The 26402-nt window shown below is 30.7% G+C and overlaps 1 protein-coding gene across 2 annotated transcripts; it reads left to right on the forward strand.

The window, feature by feature from the left end:
* Positions 1-4032: 4032 nt before the first annotated feature.
* LOC107166464 (immunomodulatory peroxidase-like) lies at positions 4033-24835 on the forward strand. 2 transcript variants are annotated; one of them, XM_089222093.1, is made up of 13 exons: positions 4033-4144; positions 4271-4381; positions 6876-7046; positions 8258-8487; positions 8657-8830; positions 8932-9096; positions 17836-18060; positions 18331-18458; positions 20220-20594; positions 22404-22776; positions 23705-23813; positions 23883-23982; positions 24086-24835. In XM_089222093.1, the coding sequence occupies exons 1-13, from the start codon at positions 4140-4142 to the stop codon at positions 24227-24229; spliced, it is 2310 nt and encodes a 769-aa protein (XP_089078219.1). In that variant the 5' UTR covers positions 4033-4139; the 3' UTR covers positions 24230-24835. The 2 variants fall into 2 exon arrangements, with proteins under 2 accessions (XP_089078219.1, XP_089078220.1); XM_089222094.1 differs by lacking the exons at positions 4033-4144; positions 4271-4381 and adding an exon at positions 4738-4778.
* The last annotated feature ends 1567 nt before the right edge of the window (positions 24836-26402 follow it).

A 26402-nucleotide genomic window follows, 5' to 3' on the forward strand; every position in this document is an offset into this window, starting at 1 on the left:
TTTACTGAATACTACTTCAGAACATAATGACAAACACAAAAAACAAAAAAAAAAAATGTTTGAAGAACAAACATCTGAAAACCATAACACAATATATTCATTGTTACAAGCACGAAATTAAATATTAGAGTTTGATAGTTATATGAATCACATTAATAAAGGAAAATTACAATTTTTTGATTATTATTAGACGATACACACCTAACGACTTTTATTTATTTTTTAGGGTTTTTTCACCATTTTCACCATCAAATAATGCGATGATTATACACTGTAATTTTTTAATGAAAATCTTGTAAGTATTTCTATATAATAGAGATACCTTATGTACAAACCGATAATAATTGAAACCGTTATAATATTATAGGTAGAGGTAGGTATAGACAATCTCGGAAACAGGTCTTAAACTATTATAAACGATTATAAATTGGAAAGGTTTAGTGAAAAACAATGTGCCTGCAGTTGGCCAAAGTCAAATTACTATTATTAAAATATAAATTCGTAGTTTGTATTAGATTGCCCTTAAAAATTTCACGATCAAATCATTCGCATAGCCTAAAGTGTCAGCGAAAGTAACTATATATACTTTTCATTTTATTTCTCGCTTTTAATTCCCGTGCATTTTATTATTATTATTACGATACTCTGCAGCAGTGTACAACAGCTATTAATTTATTAGAAAATTATTGAACTGTATATTATGCTCTGCGCGCGCGTCAGACACACAAAATTACCGATCGGTTATTATATTTGTTATTACACACAGAAAAAAATATAGACATGTATGATTATAATTTTATTATTATTTATGCATAGAAATAGTATATAGATACGCGCACAACTTATAATTATACAGTGCGATAGGTATGTACTACGTAGGTATACGGTATACGGTATACGGTGTAGATGCATAAACATGACGTTATAGTATATACTAACGGTTAAACACACAATTTCTCAGACGTAATTCGACATTCGCCTCTAAGATTATTGGGGACCTGACAATAAAAACGAAATTTAAGTTTACGCAAACACACACACACACACACACACACACACACACACACACACACACACACACACACACACACACACACACACACACACACACACACACACACACACACACACACACACACACACACACACACACACACACACATCTTTGTGTGAATTCGACCTATGACGTTGAATTGTGCATTAAGCCGGAATCCCAATAACATTATTAAATTGTTAAAAAATAATAATTTATTTTACAACACATACAAGAAGTGATGTCAGGGTGGTATACGGAGGGGGGGGGGGTTGTCCATCTCTCTAGGAGTTTTTAAGAATTCAATTTTTCCTCATATTTATACCTCTTATATTACATAAAAGATGTCAGATAATTTTTTCTTTTCTAAAATTTTAGCATTTTACTCCAAAATTCTTAGACCAATATGGCACTTGTCGCAACTATAATATATTTCACATGTAATAATTTTATAAATTAAACATTTTTCATTAATAACTGAGGTAGATAACATCACAGCACGATACCGATACTAAAATTTTACTGGAGCACACGAAATTAGGAGCGTAGGAATTAACTAGATTAATCCCCCGAACTCATGTTGATTCAATTCAACCATTGCAATTTAAAGGGTACGTCTTATATATAGCACGTCGATTGGTTGATTGATTAATCTACTAAACTAATATATTAGTGAACACCGTCGTGTATCATAATATTTTTCAGTATTGTATTATTTTTAATATTGAGTAATGTTATTGAGAAATAATATAACATCACTATTCAATTTAATATCAAGAGTATAATTATTGAATATTTGTCGGTGGTCCCGGATAATAAAAAACCTATATCTACATAAACAACTTGTTGTCTACATCATTAAGTGAAAATGTATTTTTATTGGATCAGTTAATCAGTGAAAACTTTCACAGAATAAAAATAGATTCGTACAATTATTAGAAATCATTTTCATACAAAAAATCATTAAAAGCTAATGTATTGAGAATAATATATGTATTGATAAAATAATACACATGTTGATTCAGCAAGCAAGCTTACCCCCTTGTATTTTTCAATAATGGAGGTTTTTAAAATTTTAAAATTCTTGAGATTTCTTTTTATTACTTAAGAAAATACCAGGCGAGATGGAAACGTTTGTTTTCAAATTAAAACCCCTCCTTTAAACTGTAAATTATTTTTCTGAATATATTTTGGAAATTTTTGACGGTATCAAAATCAAAAATTGAACGACTTGTCTTTGAATTAAGTACCTATATAACTTAGTGCAAACGTAAGTGGCCTACGATAACTTGAACATTTTAATAATTATAAATTATTATTAATTCATAAAAATGGCCCGAGTATAATAAATACTAAATCCAATGTTATATTTATTTTATTTATTTGTAAAACCATTTTGAAGGACTACTATTATCCTTAGAATAAACATTTAATAGCTAGGCTTAATTAATCGTTAAAATTTTGATTTTAATACTACAACATTTTCAAAAAAAAAAAAAAAAATGTTAATTAATTTGTAGTAGAATGGGGAGGTGGTGATGGAGATTTTTATTTGAAAAACAGGTTTATATCGCCACAGGGCACTCCTTAAAAGTTGTACAAAAAACCTCAAGAATTTAAATAATAGTAAATTTATTCTTAATCATAATATTTAGAAACTCCAAAAATAAGATTTTAAAACACTGTATTATTGATGATAAGAAATTGAGATTAATGCTTAGTGAAAATTAACCTTTATACTATATATTTTTTAATTATCGTGATTTTATATAAAATCAAATTATAGTTGTAAAAGAAAATTTACTTTCGGCATTATTTTTTTAAACAAATTTTTATACTATGAATATTTTGAAGTGTATATTTTGTGTATAATTATCCGTATAACAGGCGGTGTACCATTTATAGTATTATAATTAATGGATGTTTGAATGCTACTATTTTATTTTATGATTTAAGTTATGCTACAAAACTGCATTTAGTTATATTGTATATTGGTGACAGTATTGTGATAAATAATTCCCATCCATTCCTGGTTTATAAATAGGAAAAAAAAGTTATGTAGTATAATATGCCTATATGGCTCTATATGTATGTACTGTAAGACGTTAATTTGAACAAGCTGTATGGGTATCAGATGCTGATCAAAGTTCTTATTAGATTACACTTTAATACAAGTTCGTTTATTTATATTTCCATGAATTACTGTTTCGTATAACTTATATTATTTATTATTTCTATAACCAATATAACCTAATATTATAATTAATCAGAATTATCGGTATCACTACAACTTTTCTACGGCTGTATTACATCTGGTACAGTGATAGCGTGAATATTGACTACTGACTAGGTAGTATAACAACCCAATAATTAACGAATAAAGCACCTAATAACTAATACAAATGAGGAAGTAGTTTTTAGAAACATGTTTCGAATCATATACAATTAAATATCCTAACAAATCGACTTCTTTTATTTACTAATTTAAAACATTCCTGCATGGTCGTTGTAACTTAAGAATTTTAGATGAATCGATTACAGAATTATCAATTCAATATTATTAATGATGGTGGCTGATGAATGATGATGACTATTGACAATATATCTACCATACGGTCCATACGTAATATCATAATGTCGCATTACAATACAATACACGTCTTGTCAGCTATAAATTTCAATAGCATGAAATAATATTATCGCTCTATATATGGTAGGTAAACATAAGCTACAAGATCAAGCATTCGATAAAATATGGCGAGGTGATAGCTAACCAAAAATTTGACTTAATTTTTTACAACTCTGTGTAAATAACAAAAATCGAAAACATATAAACCCTCAGAAGCAATCAAGATGCTATGCATACCAGTTATGCATCATATGTCGACTATAGTGCAGTGTGGAGCGCAGATTGAATCGTCATTTATTACCTACATGCTGATTGGCGTATGTCTTGTGAATAAATTAAGCGAACAACACGTTGAAAACGAAATCGACTTTCGTTCGGGCCGCCTCTCCGTATGGCGTCCCATGGCAGCGGGGACACCTTTTATAAAAGACTGCGACCCGACAAAACGATCATCATACGTGCTGTAACCCCTGCAAAATGAGGTAAGTTCCGTCGACCAGATCGCAAACGGTGAACACGGTTGTGGTGTTTTCTTTCGGTTTTTACTTTATCAGCAGCGCGATAAAATCGATTAATATTATGATGATGTATGTGTGATTTTATTTTAGAACTCCTTTGTCGTGGCTCATATTTCTGGCGGCCCTGCTAGTTGAGGCATACGGTTGGAGGTCGGACGGCGAAGAGTGCGCTCTGCCTCTAAAACACTTCAAGTACATATCGTGAGTATGACAATTTTTTCAAAGTTTTTGTTTTTTTATTACTTTAAAGCCTCGACAACTAAGGTTATTAGCTTACATCATATTTAAATATTACTTCTACATTATGGTACAATTTACAATACGTTTTACAATATTACAATATAATTATTTTTGATATGTGCAATGTTTAAAAGAAAAAACATAAAATTATATAAAGTTATACAGTTTGGTTATTTTTAGAAAGGTTAAAATATTGTTAGAATTTTCATAATCTGGTCCAAGTGCTTCATAAAGGTGTTCTGGAATGTTTAAGGAGGTTCTGGTATCAGCAAAACTGCGGCAGTGTAGAAGGACGTGTTTAATGGTTAATTTCCAAAGTATTTAACTCTAAGATGAGGGACTACCATACACGACGTAGGTACGAAATATTATGATTTTAGAATGTGCCGCAGGGCGACGTATTACTGCCGGCTTGGTCTTGTAAATTAATATTAAAATTCGTACGATAAAATTATAAATGATCGTTAAACTTGATAAACAGTAGCTACCTAATCATAATATTAAGTCAAGTTTTTATGACGTTATTTAATAAGCCATTTAATATTTTAACTATGCTGAGCAAAACAAATACATTTATTTAGGTATTTTACCAATATATATATTATATACCTAACATTTAAGTGATATTATTTGAATTATTATTTATTCTTATTTCATCAGGTGAATATTTAAATATTTCACTATATTAAATAATACCAAACCAACCGATCCTTAGATATTAATTGTTAATACAAAATAATTCTATTAAAATATATTTTTATTTCATAAAACATATTAATTCGTTTTTTTGAACTGTACAAATATCAGTGTAACGTTAATTAACAATTGTAGTGAAAAAATAATTTCACAAACTACACCATTCAATGTGGTTATTAATCGAAATTTAAAATATTTATTTGATTTATCAAACTATATGATAAAATAACTGGTATTTGTTAATTTTTGGTTATAAATATTTATTAATTTCTTAATTTGAATAGTATTATTATTTATTAACTTATTTTAATTTAAAATAATGAAAATTTAGGTTCTTCAAATTCAATGTTCGTTTTTCTTATATTTAGCATTTAGCAAAGAAGGTAATAATAAATTTGTTTTGATGGAAATTGCGGCTCAGGTATATAGTTTTTGTTATTCACATAAGCATCTATTGGCTATTTATAAAATAAACATTTAAAAATACGTTATATTTTAAATTATGTTATAATATTATGCATGTAATTTAAAATGCAAAGTCACAGCAGTAACCGTGTTTATCTATAATAACAATTATTTAAGTTTAAAGTATTTTACATTTTAATAGATTCAATAGTAAATAACCCTAAAAGCTCAAACTTTCTCGATAGACCAACCTATTAATAGGAAAATATAGATTTAATTGACTAAAGTGACAGTTAAAAATAACTGTTTCCTAGTTTCAAATATTTGCAATCATTAAATTATAATAATGCTATTCATTGAGTGAATTTTTTTTCTTGCGAAGGTGATATTATTTATAGGTGTAATTAAAATTTAAAGAGCTTATTATAAAACTATTTAATCCATATTGAAATAAATTTCAGAACACCTTTACTGTTTAGATAGGTTACTCTATTTCAAAACATTATCTGCCCGTAATATATTATAACTATTGTATAATTGAACAGATAGTATAATACTAAAATGTTTGTATCGATTATTCAATAAATAGAATTTCATTTTCTCAATTGGTCTTATAATAGTCATGTGGTCACATGACTCGTGACTTTATAAATAAACACCTATTTAATTTAAGTACGTTGATAATACAAAAAAAAAATTATCAAATGGTAGAAAGTTTAAGTGCATTTCACTTATTGGGAACCCCTCGCGACATTGATCTGTTGTGATTTCGCTAAATGTATTTAAGAAAAAATTGCTAACTCATCCCGTTTAATTTCAAAACAAAATCGATTAACAACAATTAAATAACAAAATAACAACAAATTGGTACTGTTTAATATATTGTGCTCATCGGTTATCTAAAACAATAGAGATTTTTTTGAAGATTTCCATCACATGCATATAATATCGAATGATCGTTCAAAGTGAGAAGAGTTAGAAATTTTCTTTCGAACTTGAGACAGAAAAGAGAAAGTTCTTAAACATATTCCGAGAATTTTTTCTCTTATATTATAAATCAAGGATATCGAATATTTGGCTATTTTTAATTATCGCGTACTATGCTTTTGGATTTTGCAGTGTCTCTTTTCGAAACATTGTACTACATTCATCTTATTTTTAAGCGATTTTAATGGTATCTCATAAATTAAATTAAATATAGTTCATTGGATTTAGTATAATTTAATATTAATTTTAACTTTACAGGTTGATATTTTAAATGACTTATCTAAAATATATATAATATATTTAATTAGCATTTAGTATAATTTATTAAAGTTACGTTCTTAGTGTATAACACAGTTTTGTATTACAGGCCAACTGGTTATGGTGAAAAATGTATTTCGTATACTAATGTTTCCGAAGCTTTTCGCGAAGCATGCAGAGGAGTATTGGGCATAGAACCTGGAACCAACGATCTAACGGACATTCAGTTGGATAATTTAGGCGATGTAATTCAAGAAACAACGAGAATTTTATGCGAATGGTCAGTGTTTAACATTTATTTATCATAGATTATAAATAATTTTATTACAATTAATAGTTTTCACTATTTTACTATTTTTATTATTATATTTAATCGCTTTCATCTATATTATTATAAAACATAATTTTTATAATAATTTTATACAGTATATTATATTATGTAATGTATAATATACCAATGAATATTACTGTAAAATTGATAAGTTGAAAACTTGAACTTAAAATAAATTATAGGCTATAGGTAGGTTCTATACTGACTAGTGATAACTGTAGGTACTAGTATTTCATAATATCTTTACATTTATAGCACTTGAGTTGCTATTCCGATATTATAATAGATTGATGAATATAATATACAGTGGTGGCAGTTTACTAAGCATGCTTATCTCCATATTTTCCTTTAATAATGAATTTATTAAAATTCTGATTTTTGATTTATTTTTAAGTAGGTAAGTAAATATACTTAAGTGTCACATAAATACCAAGAGCCTTTGTATCATTAAAATAATGTCCAATGTCGATACACGATACAACATTTTTTTTCTAAATAAATGCCGTATACTCTTTTTACTCTCTCTCTCTCTCTCTATATATATATATATATATATATATATATATATATATTTAAATTGCTAATCAGAAGACTTTTTGAAAATGTTGATATATCTAAATCGAAATTTAGTAATTATTGTTGGGTTGGTTATTTAAATTTGTGTACTAAGCATATTATAAATGCATGATTATTTGACGGCTATGATTATTTTTAAAACGATAATAATTAATATAAATCTATCAACATTTTGAAATTTGTAAAAATTATACTATAGGCTGTAGTATCGAAAATAGATCTAATATTACCTACGTGATATGTTTTTTTGATTTTTGTAAAACGATTTTTAAGAACTATAAAACTTAATATAGAGTTTTAATAACACAGAAACTACTAACTTGAATCTTGATTTATGTACAATGACATTTAAAAAAAAAAGCCACCTGATTAGTATTCTACACCTAAAAGGTAGTTTTCAATTGTGTATAACTAAGTTTGTATCGTAATAGTGTCTAGGATGGTATAAAAACGGTATATCTTAAAATTTTAAAAATCAAAATTGAATAAATTCATTAAAAAATGGGAAGCGTGCTTGATGGATCTCCCCGTGTACTACATTATAATTAATTATGAAACTTTTAAAAACACAACTTTTACTTCAGGTTTGGACTAACAAAAGATCAAGTACGAAGTTTATTACCGATTGTAAATACGGAAAACACTGATATTGGAGCATACTGTCCGAAAGAGCTAAAATCGTATCCGGGAAATGATTGTGGAGACGGAATAAAGTACCGTTCGATCGACGGGAGATGTAATAACTTTGTTCATCCACATTGGGGCGCTGCGAAATTACCTTTTAAAAGACTTTTACCACCCGATTATGGTGACGGTGAGTTTTTTTTATTATTATCAATGAATTGAAGTTAAATCTTTTTTAAATGTGTTGGACAGATATGTTCCAATTTTACGTATAAATCATTATAATATATAATGTATAATATACGTGTTGTTATTATTACTATTTTTTTTTTTTTTAACGAAATCGTCCACATATTCAGGTATCAAGTCAATTAGGACGAGTGTAACCGGATTTCCGTTGCCCAATCCTAGGTCCGTTTCGGCTCGCGTACACAAAGACATTGCTAGACCGCATCGCACTGATATAACGTTTTTGTTTGCCGCCTTTGGACAGCTCATCGATCACGATCTCACTCTCACCGCAGAAACCAAAGGTATATTTCACGATTTAAATGTACTCGCAATAATCTCAGAAATTTGTGGATCGTATAAATAAATAAAATATGTTTAACAATAATATCGAAATATACTACAGACCCGATAACCAGACAAGAGATCAAGTGTTGTTCGGGAGCCAACAATCCGTATTGTATACCAATCAATGTGCCGATCGATGATCAGTTTTTTGTGGGCAGTCATCGTCAGAGATGCATCGATATGATAAGATCGCTGGCCGGTGTCAATACTGATTGTCCTCTAGGTAATCGATTTACTATAATAAACAATAGTATACTGAATAGGGCCCAGATTACAATGCAAAGTGCATAATTTTTTGTTTGATCTTAAACAATGCTTTCTAAGTGCATAATTCGTTTTATGTAACGAGTGTTTCAAATCTAAACATTTTTTTTTTGCATTTTTTTTGCATACTACGGTGTTTTTAGTTTTTAGAGCATTATTATTATTATTTGGTCATTTTTATGATTTTTAATGCATATTTGTTCAAAATACTATACAAAGTTAGTGTATCTATTAATGTAAATTAAAGTATTTATGTTTAGAATGAATATATTAACCCAAAACATATGCGTGTCGGATAATATCATAGCATCATCAAGTCAATTTTTAAAAAATTTTTTTTTTTAATAAAATAATGAATAATAAATATATTTTATTTATTAATTCCAAATCAAAATATAAAATTGTATACAAAATTATTATAAAGGTCATTTTAAGGTCATTTTAATAGTAAAATTAATTTTTTAAAGGACATTTTTGGCTATTTCTTAGAACATATTTGTATGGTTTTAAATGCATTTAAATCCGGGTGCTATAATAATGAATAATAACTGTGGACAGGGAGTTGTATAGGAGCTTGCGTTTTCTTTAATGATCCATGTTCTAAACATAATAAAGGAGTTAGTTATAAATTTTTTCCCCGTATTTCGCATAATATTTAAACTATTTTCTCTTGTTGGCGCATATTTTGTTATATTATGCACTTTCAGTGCTTATTTTTCATTTAATTATTTTATAAAACAAAATAACTAAATAGGTATATATGAAAGAATAATTAATTATTCAATGATCCATTATTTTTAGTTGAAATTATATGAACCACTGATATTATTTTATCCATAGTTATACATTGATTCTTCTACGGGTCACTGGATACTATTTAGTCGATCATCGCTAGTCAGTTAATCCGTCAATGTTATGTTCTTTAATCTTATTGCTTAGATTAAGTGTTGATAGTGTTATAAGTTATCACTGTACATCGTTCTATTTTTCCGCAACTTGAGATAAAATTTAAAATTTAAAGTTAGAACAACATACCTGTTATAGTGGTACATTTTTTCCCCATATATTATATAGATATCAAAGATGTCAAATATTTCGGTGTTTAATGCATATTTTATGAGCATGTTTAGGGCATAAAAAATGCATATTAAAATGTTTTTTAGGGCATAACAATAGTACTTAGCGTTTTAGTAATTTTCAGTGTTCTTTCGTATCTCACGGACGATGTGGAATACGGACCTATATTATACAAAATATGTATAACCTATTTCTGTATCTATTATATTATTACTTTCTACACCAAGACCAAGGAAACTTGATGCGAATCATATTATGATATACCAATATACACCGCGCATGTATTTGTAAATAATACGTTAGTATAGCTAGCGTACTCTAATGAAGATGGCTGCTCTATTTTCAATTACGTTATTTTTCCGCACTATACATAGGGATACAACTTGTTATTGAACTAATGTTTCCCTACATAAAACTACAAAATAAAAGGACGTCAATTATTATCGCGTGAATTTAAAACGAGCTCAGCTGAAGTCTGTAGTGTGGTTATTTCTCTCTTTCGATATATTAATTGACTGCAACTTTATTATATTGATTGACCGAAAACACATCTAATAAATATCAATAATTTACGGCGCACGCAAAAAAGGTGAATTCAGATACTTTTTTTATGTAGCGTATCTATACTTTTAATATACAGTCGTATTTTATGTTAATATGATAATTGTTATTTATTCGACAAATGGGACAAACCCGACAGAAATGGGTGACAAATTTAATTTTATGGACACAAAATTAGGATGTATATCGAAATTTGTTTGATTCCAAAGCCATCGTCCGTCTAGAAACGGATAACCTAGGTCCTAGTGGATGGTTCGAAAGAGATGAAGTCGTGGATCGACACCATTATCGACACACACTCACATCTGTATATATAGGTTTTGTTTTGTGTGGGTGGGTGCGTGAGGGAATCGAGGTATCACCTTACCTATAATTTTCATCAAATAAAACATTATTATTTTTATTTTCCTCCATATTTTATTTTCCACTAAAAATCGCCATAAATATATATAATATGCTCATACACGTTACACAAATTTAGGATTTTTGTTGTTAGGCAAATCGTTAAGAAACCATAAATATTTAGAAATTATAAATTAAATTAATTTTTTTTTTCAAGAATAAATTAAATGTTAATCATACCGACTTTCAAGCATCTATAATGATTACGATGTGCCGGTTGTAAATAATTTGAGAAACACTGATTTTGGTGAAACCTATTTTCGACACTGATAACTCAACACAGGCCTCTGAAAATTTGTCAATTTGTCATTTTAAAATATTCGGTACAATACTTGCTTCTATGATTGGGTGTAAATTAAAGATAGGTTAGGCTAGTTTACATTATATAGGTTACCGCTCATCCTATTTAATTTGAATTTTTCACTATCAGCTGTTATTGTTGCCTTAGGCAACAGCCTACTGAAGTGGTTATATCTATCCGCCGTCGCTTATATATGATTTAAAGAATAGACAAACATAATATTATTATACATACATCACTCTTCGTGTACCTTTTGATACCTATCTATATTATGATATTTAATTCATTGTCACCTCAATGAAAAATAAAATAGTATGCTAAGCCGAGAGTTTGCCTGTTTTTTAGCAGGCACAGATAAAATCGTAGGTAACGTAAGAGCGATTTCAATAACCAACAATCCAAACAAGAGCGATTATAAAATGTTCGAATTAGTTAATATTACTCGTATAGTACCTTTAACATAACTATAAAATCTATACATGCGTATTGCGTATAAATCCGTATAATAATAATATCTTTTTTATTGAGAAAAGTGGAAAGCAAACACAATAAATAGGTACGTTTAATTTAAACATTTCAATTTTTAATAGATACTGATTTTTTTGTTCATAAGTAGGTACCTAATAGGTACTTAATAAGTTTTGCAAATGAGAAATAAAGTAATATTTAATAATGGGAAAAGTATTCAGTTGATGATAGTTGATGGATACAAGACGTATAGATTAAAACTGTCAAATAATAAAATAAATTATATTATCTTTTATATTATCAACAACGTTAAAATATAGTTTTGTTAAAAATACATGTACAGTAGAAAAAATCGAGTTGAAGTATGACCTGTGGTAATTCTATAATAATTTTACCTGGTATGTTATTTAATTTTAATTTTGTATAATAAAATCACGCGTGCATATATTTTAAATTGCCAACAACGGAATTAATTAATAATTTTGGAAAATATTTTAAAAAACAACCAAATGCGAAAATTGTTTAAATTAATATTTAAAGTCATGGTAGCAATAATTCTGATATTCCCTAAAGTAATTATGCTGACTAGTAATAATATTGCGTAGGTCATTTAAAACAATGCAGTTTCAATTCAAAGTAAACTATAATATATATTCTTAAATATCAAATTCCTATAGAAACAATACCAAATTTTTTTTTCTTACTACCTGTACAAAATAAATTGATACCATATGTAATACATATTATGTATGTATTAGACAATAATACTCCTATAATACAATATTAGAGCCATGACATACCTCACAATTTTTTTGTCTTCATATTGTTAATATTATAAAAATATAAAGATTTGACAAAAAAAAATTTTTCTTTAGACCTTATTTATTTATTACTTATTAATCTTCCGTACTCCAATAGAAATTACTCGCCGACCCCGCCTGTATTGTACAGATATATTATATTTGATAGGTTCTCTCACTACCCGTGTATACCCTTCGGTAATAATATTCCAAGCCATACAAAGGAACGGACTAAGCGAACTGAAATTGACTGGTGGTGATGATCTTAGGGTAAAAAGAAAAGAGTCACCCGCGGCGTTCAAACGGGCAACGCCCGCTAAAACCAATACCCATATTGCACCATAACGGGCGCCAACACCACCACCGAAACGGCGGGCCGCGAGTGGTGCGAACCGCGATTAGCAACCCTCGCGAGGCCGCCGACTGAGACCCTGGTACCGGAGACCTTTTCGCAGGGTTCGACCGTCGGCGGCGGCGACACCGAACAGCCCCCGGCACCCGTCTGCGCATGGAACCCTGTTGCCGACGGGCGGATGCAGTCCCTTTTGGCGAGTGCGCGGCCGCGACGGACCCTTATTTGGCAGCGCGGGTCACTGTCGCGGTTAACGACACGCGATGACGTGCAGCCGCGGTGAATTCGCCGAACCGACCCCGCGACTGCGACCCTAGTCGGCCAAGACGCCCTTTCGGCGGTGTTTTGCGATGGTGCAACATTTAACGTTTCTCTCGCGTTTCTTAAACACGCAAACGCAAACGGGCGCGCGCGCACGCACAACGCAAGACGGCGCGCAGACGTTGCCGACTGCGCGCGCCCCGTCGTTGTCGTCGGCTTCGTTATTAATTTTCCGGTCCGATAGATTTTATTTACGCTTTTTTCGCGCCCCTCCGTGACGTCACCGCCTTTTACTCTGTAGCGCGCCGACGGACGAGGGAGCGAGAACGTGTGAGAGGGTGCGATTGAGGGACAGGAAGAGCGAACGAGAGAAGAGAGGACGAGAGACCGAGAATTCGAGTGAGAGAGCGCGAGGCGGTGGAAGCGAGAACGATCGAGGACGCCCCCTCACCCATCCGCTCGCCGACCGAACCCCTGCGAAGAGAACAAATCGGGTTTTTTTCCACCACCACCCCCTCCCCAACGCCTGATAAGCAAAGGGATTGGCAATCGTACGCGGTCCCGTCGAGCAGCGCCTCCGGTCGTTAATCGTTTCGTCCGTCGTTCCACAATAATAGTACGGTGAATCGTAATAAAATCGTACCACCTGCGCATTATATACACTCGTCGAATGTACGAGAATATTGTATTATTATTAGTACTATTATTATTATTCGACGCGCCTAGATGAGGTTATTATAATAATACCTACCCATAAAACGATTATTTTAGTGTATTATTATGTTTTCTCTGACCAGATCAAAATACTAATATTAAATTCTGTAAAAATTAAGTAAACGATAATATGTATTTTGAAACGCCAATAACCCCGGTAGTTGAGGCGTATTTGTTAAATAATATTTTAAAAAAAAGCTTATAGGTATTAAATAGAATATGTATTAGTCGAAAAAATTATGCGCTATATTTGGGTTTAAAATAGTATAAATATCATTCTATGTGGATATCATAAATGAATTAATGCATAATATGTCATGTCGGTTTGTGAATATTGGTCACAATATTATTATTGTGATTAAATCGGTTGAATGTTATGAGAATATTGAATAAAAACAATAAAAATTAGACTCTAAATTTTACTGTCTCAGTTGTCCATTCTTACGTGATTCTTGAAATTATATATTATTATAGACTATACGAAGTGATTAGTTTAATGTAAGCACTCCAGCACTCGTAAAATTTCGGAAAACAATAACGTTTTTAAAATATTTCTTTTACATGATTTTAATTATAATTATAACATAACATTTTATTTTTACTATTTTTTGTAATTTTAAGATTTTATTCTTTTAAATGAAAACGTACGTACATTTTTAATTTCACATATTATTCCTAAGCAGAATTTTATTCCAAATATTTCGACCTATATTCAAACAGAATTTGGACAAGTATAGTTTTGTTAGTTGTGAGTATTTAAAGTTTAGACAAGCTAAGTATAACTATGTAATATAGTTCCAAACATGACTAAATAAATATAGGTGTGATCACAACTTTGGGATACCATACCATCTCACCCTTGCTTTGTCTATCTCAAGGTTCTCCGTTTCTATTTTATTCTATGATTCTATTAACGTCGCCGACCAATGAAATGCGGAGAACTATACGAGCAATGGTTTTGCGTTTTTGTTTATAAAGTTTTAGGGATTTGCGCAAACCGGACGAAAACTGTTTTTTTTTTTTGTAATAATACCTATTTATTTATTCATATGGTTCCCAAATACCGTAAATTCTGAGATCGCCTACCGCTCTTATGTCAACATTGTCAACTAATGGGTATGTCGCACCTAACGTTATAATATTAAATTTCCAAACAAAGTTCTCAATGTCAAAATATTATCTAAAACACATTTGCAATAGGTACACTTGGTATTCTTATTATTGTTTTTACAGCCAATATATAGGTACGTGTTATGATACAATTAAATAGGACATGAAAATATATTGTTTCGTACCTATATATATATAATTATTTCGTTCGCTTAATTTTAACGTAAATACAGAAATGAAAATACTTTAATTTAGAAACCTATCGAATTTTAGAAAAATTTTTTTTTCCAAAATGTGTGTTTTAGTGTGCTTTATAAGAATGTACGAAGCTCGCTCAAATAGCTATCCTGGTGGGGGGAGGGAGGGGCGATCCCTTAGGGGTCGTGGTGGCGGAGAGTATGCCTTACGGATGACCTAACAAGTAACTTGAACTTTGTTATTTAAAGTAACACAAGTATAGTCGCTCCGGTTTTCAACTCAAGGACAATTTATGAGAAAATGTAATACAGGTAAACAGGAAGTTACAGTTTTATTAAAAAATTGAAAGTTATTAATTAAAAAAAAATCATCTTCCTCGTCGTCTGAACCCGAATCAGAATTATTTAGTGTTGTTTCTGTGTCTAAAGTTGGTTCATTTGGATCATACACTTGTGCTGCAAGTTTGTAAAATTCAACTAAAGGGTTTAGGCCCGAAGAACGGCATCCCTTTAAGAACATATATCTGGCCAAATATCCTGCACAAAAATGTTTTTTCCTCGAATACTGTGTCATGAAAGATTTGGCATGACGCCACATTCCTTCGACGTTATTGGAGTGTGCGTCACTTTCCAGGTTCTTAAATTCGATGGAATGGTTTACCGTCAAATGACAATACCCCTCGTCATTTAAACAGTTATAACACTAAAAACATTGAACTCATTTAAACTTAACACAGTTGAGTTAAATCAATTCACGAACTTACCTTCCAGTAATCACTGATTTTTAATGTTCCTGGCAAAATCCAATCCTTAATTATGGCTAGTAATGTGTCTTTATCACGTTTTTCTACCGGAACGAGAAAACACTGACCCGTTTCGCGTTCAATTCCACCAAACACCCACTGGCCTTCAACGCGATTTCCTCGGTGGTATTTTCGCCTTCCAAATTTGAATTCGTCAATTTCAACAATTAACCCCGTTCTACCTACACACGAAGTATTTTTTAAGAATAATGCACTAAAAATTGTCTTATATTGTGAAAATGATATTTAAAATGTTTGCGTGTGGTATGATGGGCAATAGAATGTTGCGACGGGGCCAATAGAAATGTAAAAATTAAACTAAAAAAATTACGCATGTGCTGTGTGGTATGGGCAATAACCTAGGACTGATTAAACTAAATTGAATACTTAATCATCTACTTACTGATATTTTGGTGTCGTAGTATTATCATACCATCAAATACAACTGCTCGGTAGCACGATAGATGATTGCCAAGCTATTTTAAGTTAATTCCGAATAAATTCAAGAGACATTTTTTCGGTCCACAAATACGCGAATGTCACAATTTGAAATATAGACAAGTGGGAGTTTGAAAAAAAGTGCACTTTCGGATTGATTGGTAAAAATTACACTTAACTTTCTTTTTGCTGCTGTTCACACACGTTTGTTTGCATCGTCAAACGATACCGTCACAATAAACTATGCTAGGAGTCTAGGACACAATTCTAAAAATGGCCTTTATTACATTTAATAACATTATTTTTTGCAATAATGCCCCAGGACTGTAAAACACTTATAACCTGCATGGGCAGATGGCCACTCGTTTATGTTCAAATATTTCGTAAATTTCAATGCTCGATGTCATTTTAAATTATTAACAAAATAAAATTAAAACTGCATGACAAAATACTTATTTAAAGTACCTACTAAGTAATCGATTGTAATGACGATCATGCATTTTGCTATAGGACAAAATAGTGAATACCTATGAAAATTTTATCTTTTTTTTCAAGATATTATAAAAATTAAATACCACATTATCTGTTTAAATTGAAACTTAATTTATGGATTTGTGTTTTCTGCTATTAATGATGCTTATTTTAGTAACTACCGATGTATATATGTATATATACGATATACTTGTTTTAAATTTTTCCATAAATTAGACAACTTTTAATACCTGTAACTCTAAAATTAAGCTAGATAGCACAATTCTGGCTTCACTAAAAACCTTTTCATCAAAAACTGTACATTGTAAAAAAAAAAATATTTAAAAAAAAAATATTCAAAAAACTAATTTTCAGCTAATTTTAGAAAGGATTTATTATGAATTTTAAAAATTGTGATTTTCAATGTTTACGTGAAAAAACTTCAAAAGTAAGTATGTTAGGTAAGTTTTGATTTTACCAATCTATTAAGCGCTAAAAACCACATATTTTAAAATAAAATAAAATAAAAAATTCAATTCTGAGTATTTTTTTTTAAATGCACGTAACGAAAAAATGAAGTTTTTGAAGTTTTTCATCTATAACTTCAAAACGAAGTTTAAGTGGACTTTATTTTTGTACATCCTTATAAATCACCCTAAAACACACATTTTGGAAAAAAAAATTCTTAAAAATCGATAGGTTTCTAAACTACAATTATTAATTATTATTATTATTATCGATAGGTCCCCGTGTCCAGACCAACGCTTTGACATCGCCTATTGACGCTAACTTTATATACGGTTCAAATGAAAACCTGGCGAATAAACTACGGTCATTTGAGGGTGGAAAGTTGACCATGGTCCCGGTACTGGCAGGTAACCGACTCAAACCAATATTGCCGCCAAAAAAAGACCAACCGGACGATGGATGCATCAGACCTCACCCGGACCTTTATTGTTTCCTAGCCGGTAACTATATATTATAATGATTTATTCTTAATTGTTACAAATTATTGTTGTTAATCGTCGTAATTAAACCTTTATTTTTTTCCTGTTAAAAAACCAGGAACGGATGGGAACTGTTTATCACAATACTGCCACCCGTTCCTGTATCGTTAATTAATAATTCCCAAACATCGTAGTACTTAAACCTAAAATTATTAATGTGAAATATATTTCCAATATCGCGGTTATTCATGGGTTAAAAACGCGTGTTTTACTTGTATGCATATAATATAGGTGACAATCGCGTGAACGAACAACTGGCTCTGGGCGTACTCCACACGATTTTCGCCCGAGAACACAACCGAATAGCCGATGAACTGTGCACGGTCAATCCACATTGGGACGACGAAAGACTTTACCAGGTAACCAATTTTAATGTTTAGTAGTGTTAAATTTACTTAAAAAATAAATATAAATTACGAAAATTCTATATAGAACATATGTTAAAACGTTTGAATCTTTATTATTTACACGTATATTTAAGAAAAAATCTACCACTTTTAATCATAATAAAATACATAATTATTATTTACGATGTTCAGAAAGAGGGAACATTTTGTCTCGAGCCTCATTTTTGGATCTAGGAACCCTTAAAAAATCCAGATGAACTTGTGTATTAGTCAGATAATAGTATAGTGGCTAGTACAATAGTATATAATACGATTACTCGGTAGCACCCGTTAGAGCCTATAATTGTTAAAATCTTTTACTTAATGATGGTTGTCAATAATAAAAATTGTATTTCGTTTTTGTAGTTATAATTATATCGATATCATACAAAAGGCTAGGTACGTGTATTCAGTTATCGTAAATTATAATAATATTGAAATTTGTTATTGTAGCGGTGCCAGAGTGCAGAGATCAATGATCATAATTATATAAATATCCAAAATTGAACGTTGAAATTCGTTGCCGATAACTACGTGACATAGCAAGCAGTCTACTATAGAATATAGATTATAGTCATATTACCTCTTCCATACTACTTATTAGTTATTACCATTGCGCAATGAGTATTCAATATTTTCGTTATTACTTATCCATTGTTTTGTTGCGTACAGCTAATATAGTTGCCAGAGTGTTATTGTTTTAATATTGAAAACTTAAGTAGTTCACAAATTTTAACATTTTTAAAATCAATGTGACTTTCATCAAATATAAATTCAAGTTTAAAGTTATATAAAATCATAATAGATATTTTATTTTATATAAGTAATGAAAATTCTGTTCAAACAAAATGTATTTGTTTTTCGCTACCATCACACCCAACAAACAATGCAAAATTAAAAAATTGGCTTTAAGGTGCACTTCCTCAGATGTAGGATAGGACTGGTGTTGGAGGGAGCAGGGCATTTGTCCAGGGTCTCGCGAATTCAAGGGCCTCGTACTTAAAATTTACATTGAAAAATATTTTATATGGAAATCGTATAGGCTATGAGTGACTATGGTTATTGGTTGAATAAGTTTTGTCCTGGCACCGCAAAAGGTTGCGTATCATTACAACAAACTAGGTTGTGGATCGCTTACACACGCACAAACATAGAAGTTAAATTATTATTAATTTAAAAGATATAATATAATAAATTATAATGACTGCACTGTGTCGTAGCGTTGAGCATTTTCTTTTTTGGGTTATTATTATAACGAGCAGCATAACCTACAAAAGTTTAGTTTTATTCTGGAAAATACAATTTTAAAAGAAAATTGATCCTAACGTCTTAAAACAATGTGAGCCGGTACAATATCATCATATTATATTGTAATATTAAGCGCGTTTTCGCGGAGGTACTAAGAGTAAACAGTTTACTAAAATCCGTTTTGGCGATAATTTTATGTCAAAACTATTTACTGTTTACTAAAATGTTTGGTGCTATCACTAAACGACTATTTCAAGTTGTTTAGTGTTTCTGGTACCTTTGATAATGCTTATTATAATGCTTATAATGAACTTATCACTTTTAGACCAAATCGCGTTTTGGCGATGAACAAATTTGATATGCCATATCAGTAAACAATCGGCAAAGTTGAGCAAACTGTTTGCTCTCGGTATCTCCGCGAAAACGCGCTTATTATAAATATTTCCCCAAGTATTATATAATTCACATTTGTTTCGCGCCTTACAGGAATCTCGAAGAATCGTCGGCGCGATGATCCAGCACATTACTTACAACGAGTTCCTACCGAAACTGTTGGGAAAGTTCACGATGAAAAAATACGGTCTGGAGCTGTCGGCACAAGGGTTTAGCAATAGCTATGACCAGGATGCGGACATCACCGTACCTGCTGCCTTCGGCGCTGCCGCATTTAGGTTCGGTCACTCGCTGTTGCCCGACGCCATGGAACGCTGGAGTTCCGGTCACAAGTTCTTAGGTTCCAGGCGGTTCAGCGAAATGTTCCAGCAACCGTATGATCTGCACAAGCCTGGCTGGCTGGATCAGTATCTACTGGGCATGGTAAACCAACCATCCCAGGCCATGGACGACGCCGTGACGTCTCAGGTGAGTTCGACGACGGGTAAAACTCTTTTTTTTTCTCCCGCCACACAATTTTTGAAATTTATGACATTTTCATGCCACAATAGATATAATAATATGAAATACAAAATAATTATCGACACATATTTTCTGGTAGAAAAACATTCTTATTAAATAAATTATTTATTTTTACTTAATATTTTAGATTTTTTTGTTATTTGACGAATAAAATATTCGGGTAGGTATAGTACCTATTAATAATAGATAGGTTATGAAAATAAAACTATGTGTAGAATTTTTAAAACAATTACATCGTTAAATATTGTGAAATATCATGATTACTATCAAAGCTGAAAACTTTAATTTCGACATTAGATTAATTTTTGTGATCAGTAGGTTGCACAAGACATGTTGTAACAATGACATTGTTCATTTGATCAATTGTATACGTTTTATAAAATAATGTATAGACATATGATACTTATATCTCGAAAACTGATATCAAATATTTATACGTATTGTTCTGTTTTAGTAAAAGTATTGGGTTTTAAAATAAATATATTATACAATTTAATAAATTTCTCATAACACATTTTCATTCGTTAGAAAAATATATATAGATATTTCTCAACATTGGCGGAAATAATAGAGGGGAATATGTTTGGGAACCGCTGTTCTACAGGTAACACATTTTTTTTGAAAAGAAAAAGCTAACAAACTGATTTGTGATTTATATTCCAATTCATGTATAAAACATCAGTTGTGGAATGCATGCAAAAGTTATTTGGTAATAATCATTGACTGATAAATCTCGTTAACTGGTGAAATATCTCACCATATATTTACTTATCTACCGGAAATATATGTTTTTAATTTCTAACGTAGTTGCAGGAGGTACAACAATAGTTGATACCAAAAAACTTACAATATTGATATGAACATTAGGTATTATATTTGTACGTCCACAGCTCATTTTAATTTCTAATCGCAAATAATCACACCATGTTCAAGTGGTAATTTCCAACTGGAAAATTTCGATTTTATCGTGTACTGCACATTACAGAGAGATTACGGAGTCTTTACGGTAAATTTACCAGTCACACATAAATATTTATTGCTTATTGTACGTATAATATCAACTGTCATTATCAAACATGTTGACTACACAAAATTTTTTTAACAAACCATACATTTTCAAATATGACATATAGTTAACTTATACTTTTAAGATGAAAGTTAAAACATATTTTATTCGGTGAAGTACTACTGAATTGCCGTTACACAAGTCGTGATTTATTTTTTCAATATCCTGTGAACCATAATTATCTTATTGAATTGTGTTTTCTTAACAAGTAATTGTTTGGTAATTTATTTATCAATTTGTAATAACTTAACATTTTAGTTTAACCAACGAGTATGATAATATGTGTTTAATATATAAACATGTGTAAATAAATTTACATTAAAGACTTCTGTGATATCTATGTATAATAAAATATAGAGTTTTCGATGGGAAAATGTATACAACTAACTCATACGAAATATGTGCCAAATAATTTATTTGCAACCGCTGATGATAATGAATTAATTATTTACTCGGTTATGGTTGTCGCAACACGATAGATAAACATTATAAGTGCCTATATCGTCGTACGATCGTAAAAATTATAATAAACGATATAGATGGGTAGGTGTTATTGGTACCGCCAATAGTTGTTTGGTCCTTAACATAATAACACGAGCGAGCGTATGATATTTACCATAATAACCGTACACCTCGATAGTGTTGACTGCGTTGACTAATACCGCGGATCTGTTGGACGGATGGCGCAGGTCACCAACCACCTGTTCCAGGAACCGGCAAACGATTATGGCAAGGACTTGGCGTCCATCAACATCCAACGGGCACGGGAACACGGGATACCCAGCTATTCGGCCTGGCGGCAATACTGCAAGCTACCGGCAATCAAGACGTGGAGCTCGATGCTGACGGACATCAGTAACGCCACGGTGAAGGCGTACTACGACCTCTACACGACTCCCGAGGACGTGGACTTGTGGTCGGCGGGCGTGTCGGAACGGTCCATTGACGACAGCATCGTGGGACCGACTTTCGGGTGCATCATAGCCAAGACGTTTAGCGATTTGAAAAAGGGAGACAGGTTTTGGTACGAGAACTCCGGTCTACCGAACTCGTTCACGTTAGGTAATATTAGTTGGGATTTATTACAATACGTCATTATTTGTAAAATTATACGGGAAACAAAACTGACTACATACGAATCAATTGTATTGATAATTATTCTACATAACAATTGAGTCGTATAAATATCCCAATATAATAAAATGAACAAAAAATTGTTCGATTTTTGTGAGCCACGCCAAAATTCACGTGAATGAGCAACCCTATAACCAACCTATAGTTATAAGCAGGGATGGCCATTGATATGAGGGACCCGAGCGCCAGTCTTGAAAAAGATACTTTTAAAAGGTATTCAAATACAAATGCAGCTATCTATTTTCAAAAGTATTTATAAATACTATACTTTTTTTTGCATACGAAAATGTGTTTTATCTTTTTACCTTGACCTAATAACCTTTTATATAAATTCAATCATCATTAAACTGAATTCATTTTTTATTTTAGAACTTACCTTTCGTTCCCGTACATAAAGAAAGACGAAAAAAGTATTTAGAAATAGTATTTTATTTTAAATATAGATAATTTCAAAAAGTATTCAAATACTATGCCTATAAGTACTTTTAAAACTTTATTTAGAATATGTCTATGAATACTTCTTGTACACAAGTATTTTACAAGACTGACCGAGCCGTACAATATAATGAAAAATAATATTAAGAGCAGTAAAAGGAATATTAGGTACCTATAATTATATTCGTAACAATGTTAGGATGCGATCTCCGGTTTGAACACCCTTGGTTTATAACTATATTTAACCACTCTATAAATTTAACAAAGAACACTTCTCAAATCTCGAGGAATATGTGTGCAAAATTTGATGGTAAACGTTTCAGTAGTTTTCAATTTACTTTATAAGTTGCTTTAAACGCTCATTATATAATATATACATAGACGACACTTAAAAGTTTGTATACCATTACGTATTTTTCAGAGCAACTGACGGAAATAAAAAAAATCAAATTATCGCGAGTGCTGTGTGATAACAGTGACAATATTGTAACGATACAACCATTCGCATTAGAATTGCCGTCACAGCAAAAGTGTGTTTTATTATTTGTATAAATATCTTTTTAATTTCCATGATTAAAAATTACCGATTGGATTTTCAGGAACAACAGGGTTTCGTGTAAAGGACACATACTACCACAAATGGATTTATGGGCTTGGAAAGAATATCCAGGCTGCTGCAGTAGCAGCATCAAAAAGAAAGTGAGTATTTTCTAAGCCTACGATTTCGACGAATTTCGAAGTTCGTCCTAAGCCATTAAAAAAATATAATTTATAACACTGTGTTTTACTAATCTCATTAAAGGTACCAAACTTAAATAACCCATACTCACAAATACACAAGGTTCAAATAAATGAATGGAACGAAGAGGACGATAATCTACATAAGTTCATCCAAGCAATAGCTGTAAACATATCGTCATCAAAACCTACTAATGCATGGAAATAATAATAATATATTAGCTGTTATAACTATATAATTTATTATTTATTTAATATTTTAGCTTTAAGAATTTTGTTGTTTATTGTTAAGTATTTAAAATACAATATAGTTAAAAACCATAAAAAAATCAAATAAAAACATTCTAATAATATATAAAACGAAAACATTATTTTAATATTGTTAAAGTCTGAGGCAAATATACCACAAACACCTTTGAATATTTTGCTTATATTATAATATATAATATGTATATTATATCTGTGCATATATATATTACTTAATATCTAACGTGAAAAGTGTATGTAGTTACGTTACGCTTAGGCAATTAAAAATTAAAAATATAATATTTAGCAATCAGATAGAGTGCATTTGAATAAATTGTAAAAATATATACTGATACTCTCATTCGCATTTCAAAAACTTTTTTCAATGTTTGCTTTTACACGCGTCATTAAACGTGAAAAGACAACTTTTCAAACACAAAGATGTCCGATTGTCGATTACTGCCGAATTGAAATGTTAAAAAAAATTTTATTGGGCAACATCTCCAAAAAAAAAGCACTTATAGTACCTCATAATTATTATGTAAATAAAGCTTTCATAATTTTTAAACAGCATTTACTTCTTTAAATTTATGAAATCTGTATAAATGCGTAATAGCGTATTGTTGTAAATTGATAAACGTAAATACTAATTAAATTAAGTAATAAAAAATTGGACATAATTCAATGGCATTCTTTAAGCAATGAAAAATTTCAGACCTAGTTTTATTTTAATATAAATAACGCTGTACAGGTAAGTAAAGCGTAAAGCTACGCTCTGGCTCTACTTTCTGTATTATTTAATGACCATGATTTATTTTTCCTGGTAAGCATTGGGTTTCCGAGGATTTTTCACTTACGGCCAAGAATTTTTCGAGCGGTAGTCATTGGGACAAGTGTAACAATTTTGACCAACAAATTAATTCAATAATATCCGTTTGGCTGAATGAAATTATTTTTACCTTTCTGAGTGACATGCGCTTTAATGATGTATCGGTGTGTATTAATGTTCGACTTTACATATTAGTATATTACTCTATTAAATATATATATATATATGTACAAATTATGTATTTTTAAAGTTAGAGTTTATCATTAATTATTAATTGTGCATATCGTGTATGATTCGATTTGATTTTTTTTTTTTTTATTTATCAAGTGACAATGTTCATATGCAGTACTTAGATTTATATACCTGCAAACTTGTAATAACTTATTCACCCAAAACAGTATTTTTGATGGAATAAATACTCGTCCAAACGGTTAACGGGCCATATTTTAGGGGTCGTTCGCCCCAAACAGACTACGTCCGATTTTTACAATTTTTTATTCCAGTATTTTTTTCCAAACACCGTAACTACACGCCGATAATAATATAATACACACAAACACCATATATATATATATATATACTTATATATTACAGCCTACAGGTACTTACGGAAAATTCAGAGTGAGAATCAAGAAGCGACCTTCTCTAAGTCTCTTAAGGGGTGGTGAGTGGGTATAATGGCCATGTAATGATTTAGTATTAACTGTAAAAATAGGTATCCATAGTTTAGTAAATACGACCGAGTGTTTACAATTAATATAATTGATGACAGTGAATGTCTTAATCTCAAAAAGTCGTAATCAGTGTCAAGTTTCTTCAAGTTTCATATTGATGAACATTAGTGTTGGTGCTGACGTCAAGCTGAAAAGATAATAACGCATAATATTATTATGACAATGCAATACTCAAAAATCATAGCAAAAAATATAAAGTTTAAAAGTGTGAATAGTAATAATTATATCGTAAGGCTATTGGCTTTATCGAGTTATTGCGAGTGCTAACCACAGGATGGGTGAAATATTAAACTAACCTCCGATAATCTTCAAGTTCACCAAGCTTTTGTAGGTCATGTATAATATTATTATCTATAGTTTGACGACTATTGTTTTGTTTCGCGTTTCAACACAATAATAGTGTGCGCGATATCCGTTGACCGCGTTATTATTATTGTTTTGTTGTTCTTGTAAATTAGTATCAGTAGTTTTTTTTTTAAATTATAGTGAAATACCTCAATATCCACGTCATTGCCGGTATCGTACAAGCGCTTATGCAATAATCTAACATAACTTCAAACTAAATATAATAG

This window comes from Diuraphis noxia, unplaced genomic scaffold, assembly GCF_037042655.1.
Source record: "Diuraphis noxia isolate RWA-SAM2 unplaced genomic scaffold, SU_Dnox_SAM2 contig0003, whole genome shotgun sequence".
Taxonomy (NCBI): domain Eukaryota; kingdom Metazoa; phylum Arthropoda; class Insecta; order Hemiptera; family Aphididae; genus Diuraphis; species Diuraphis noxia.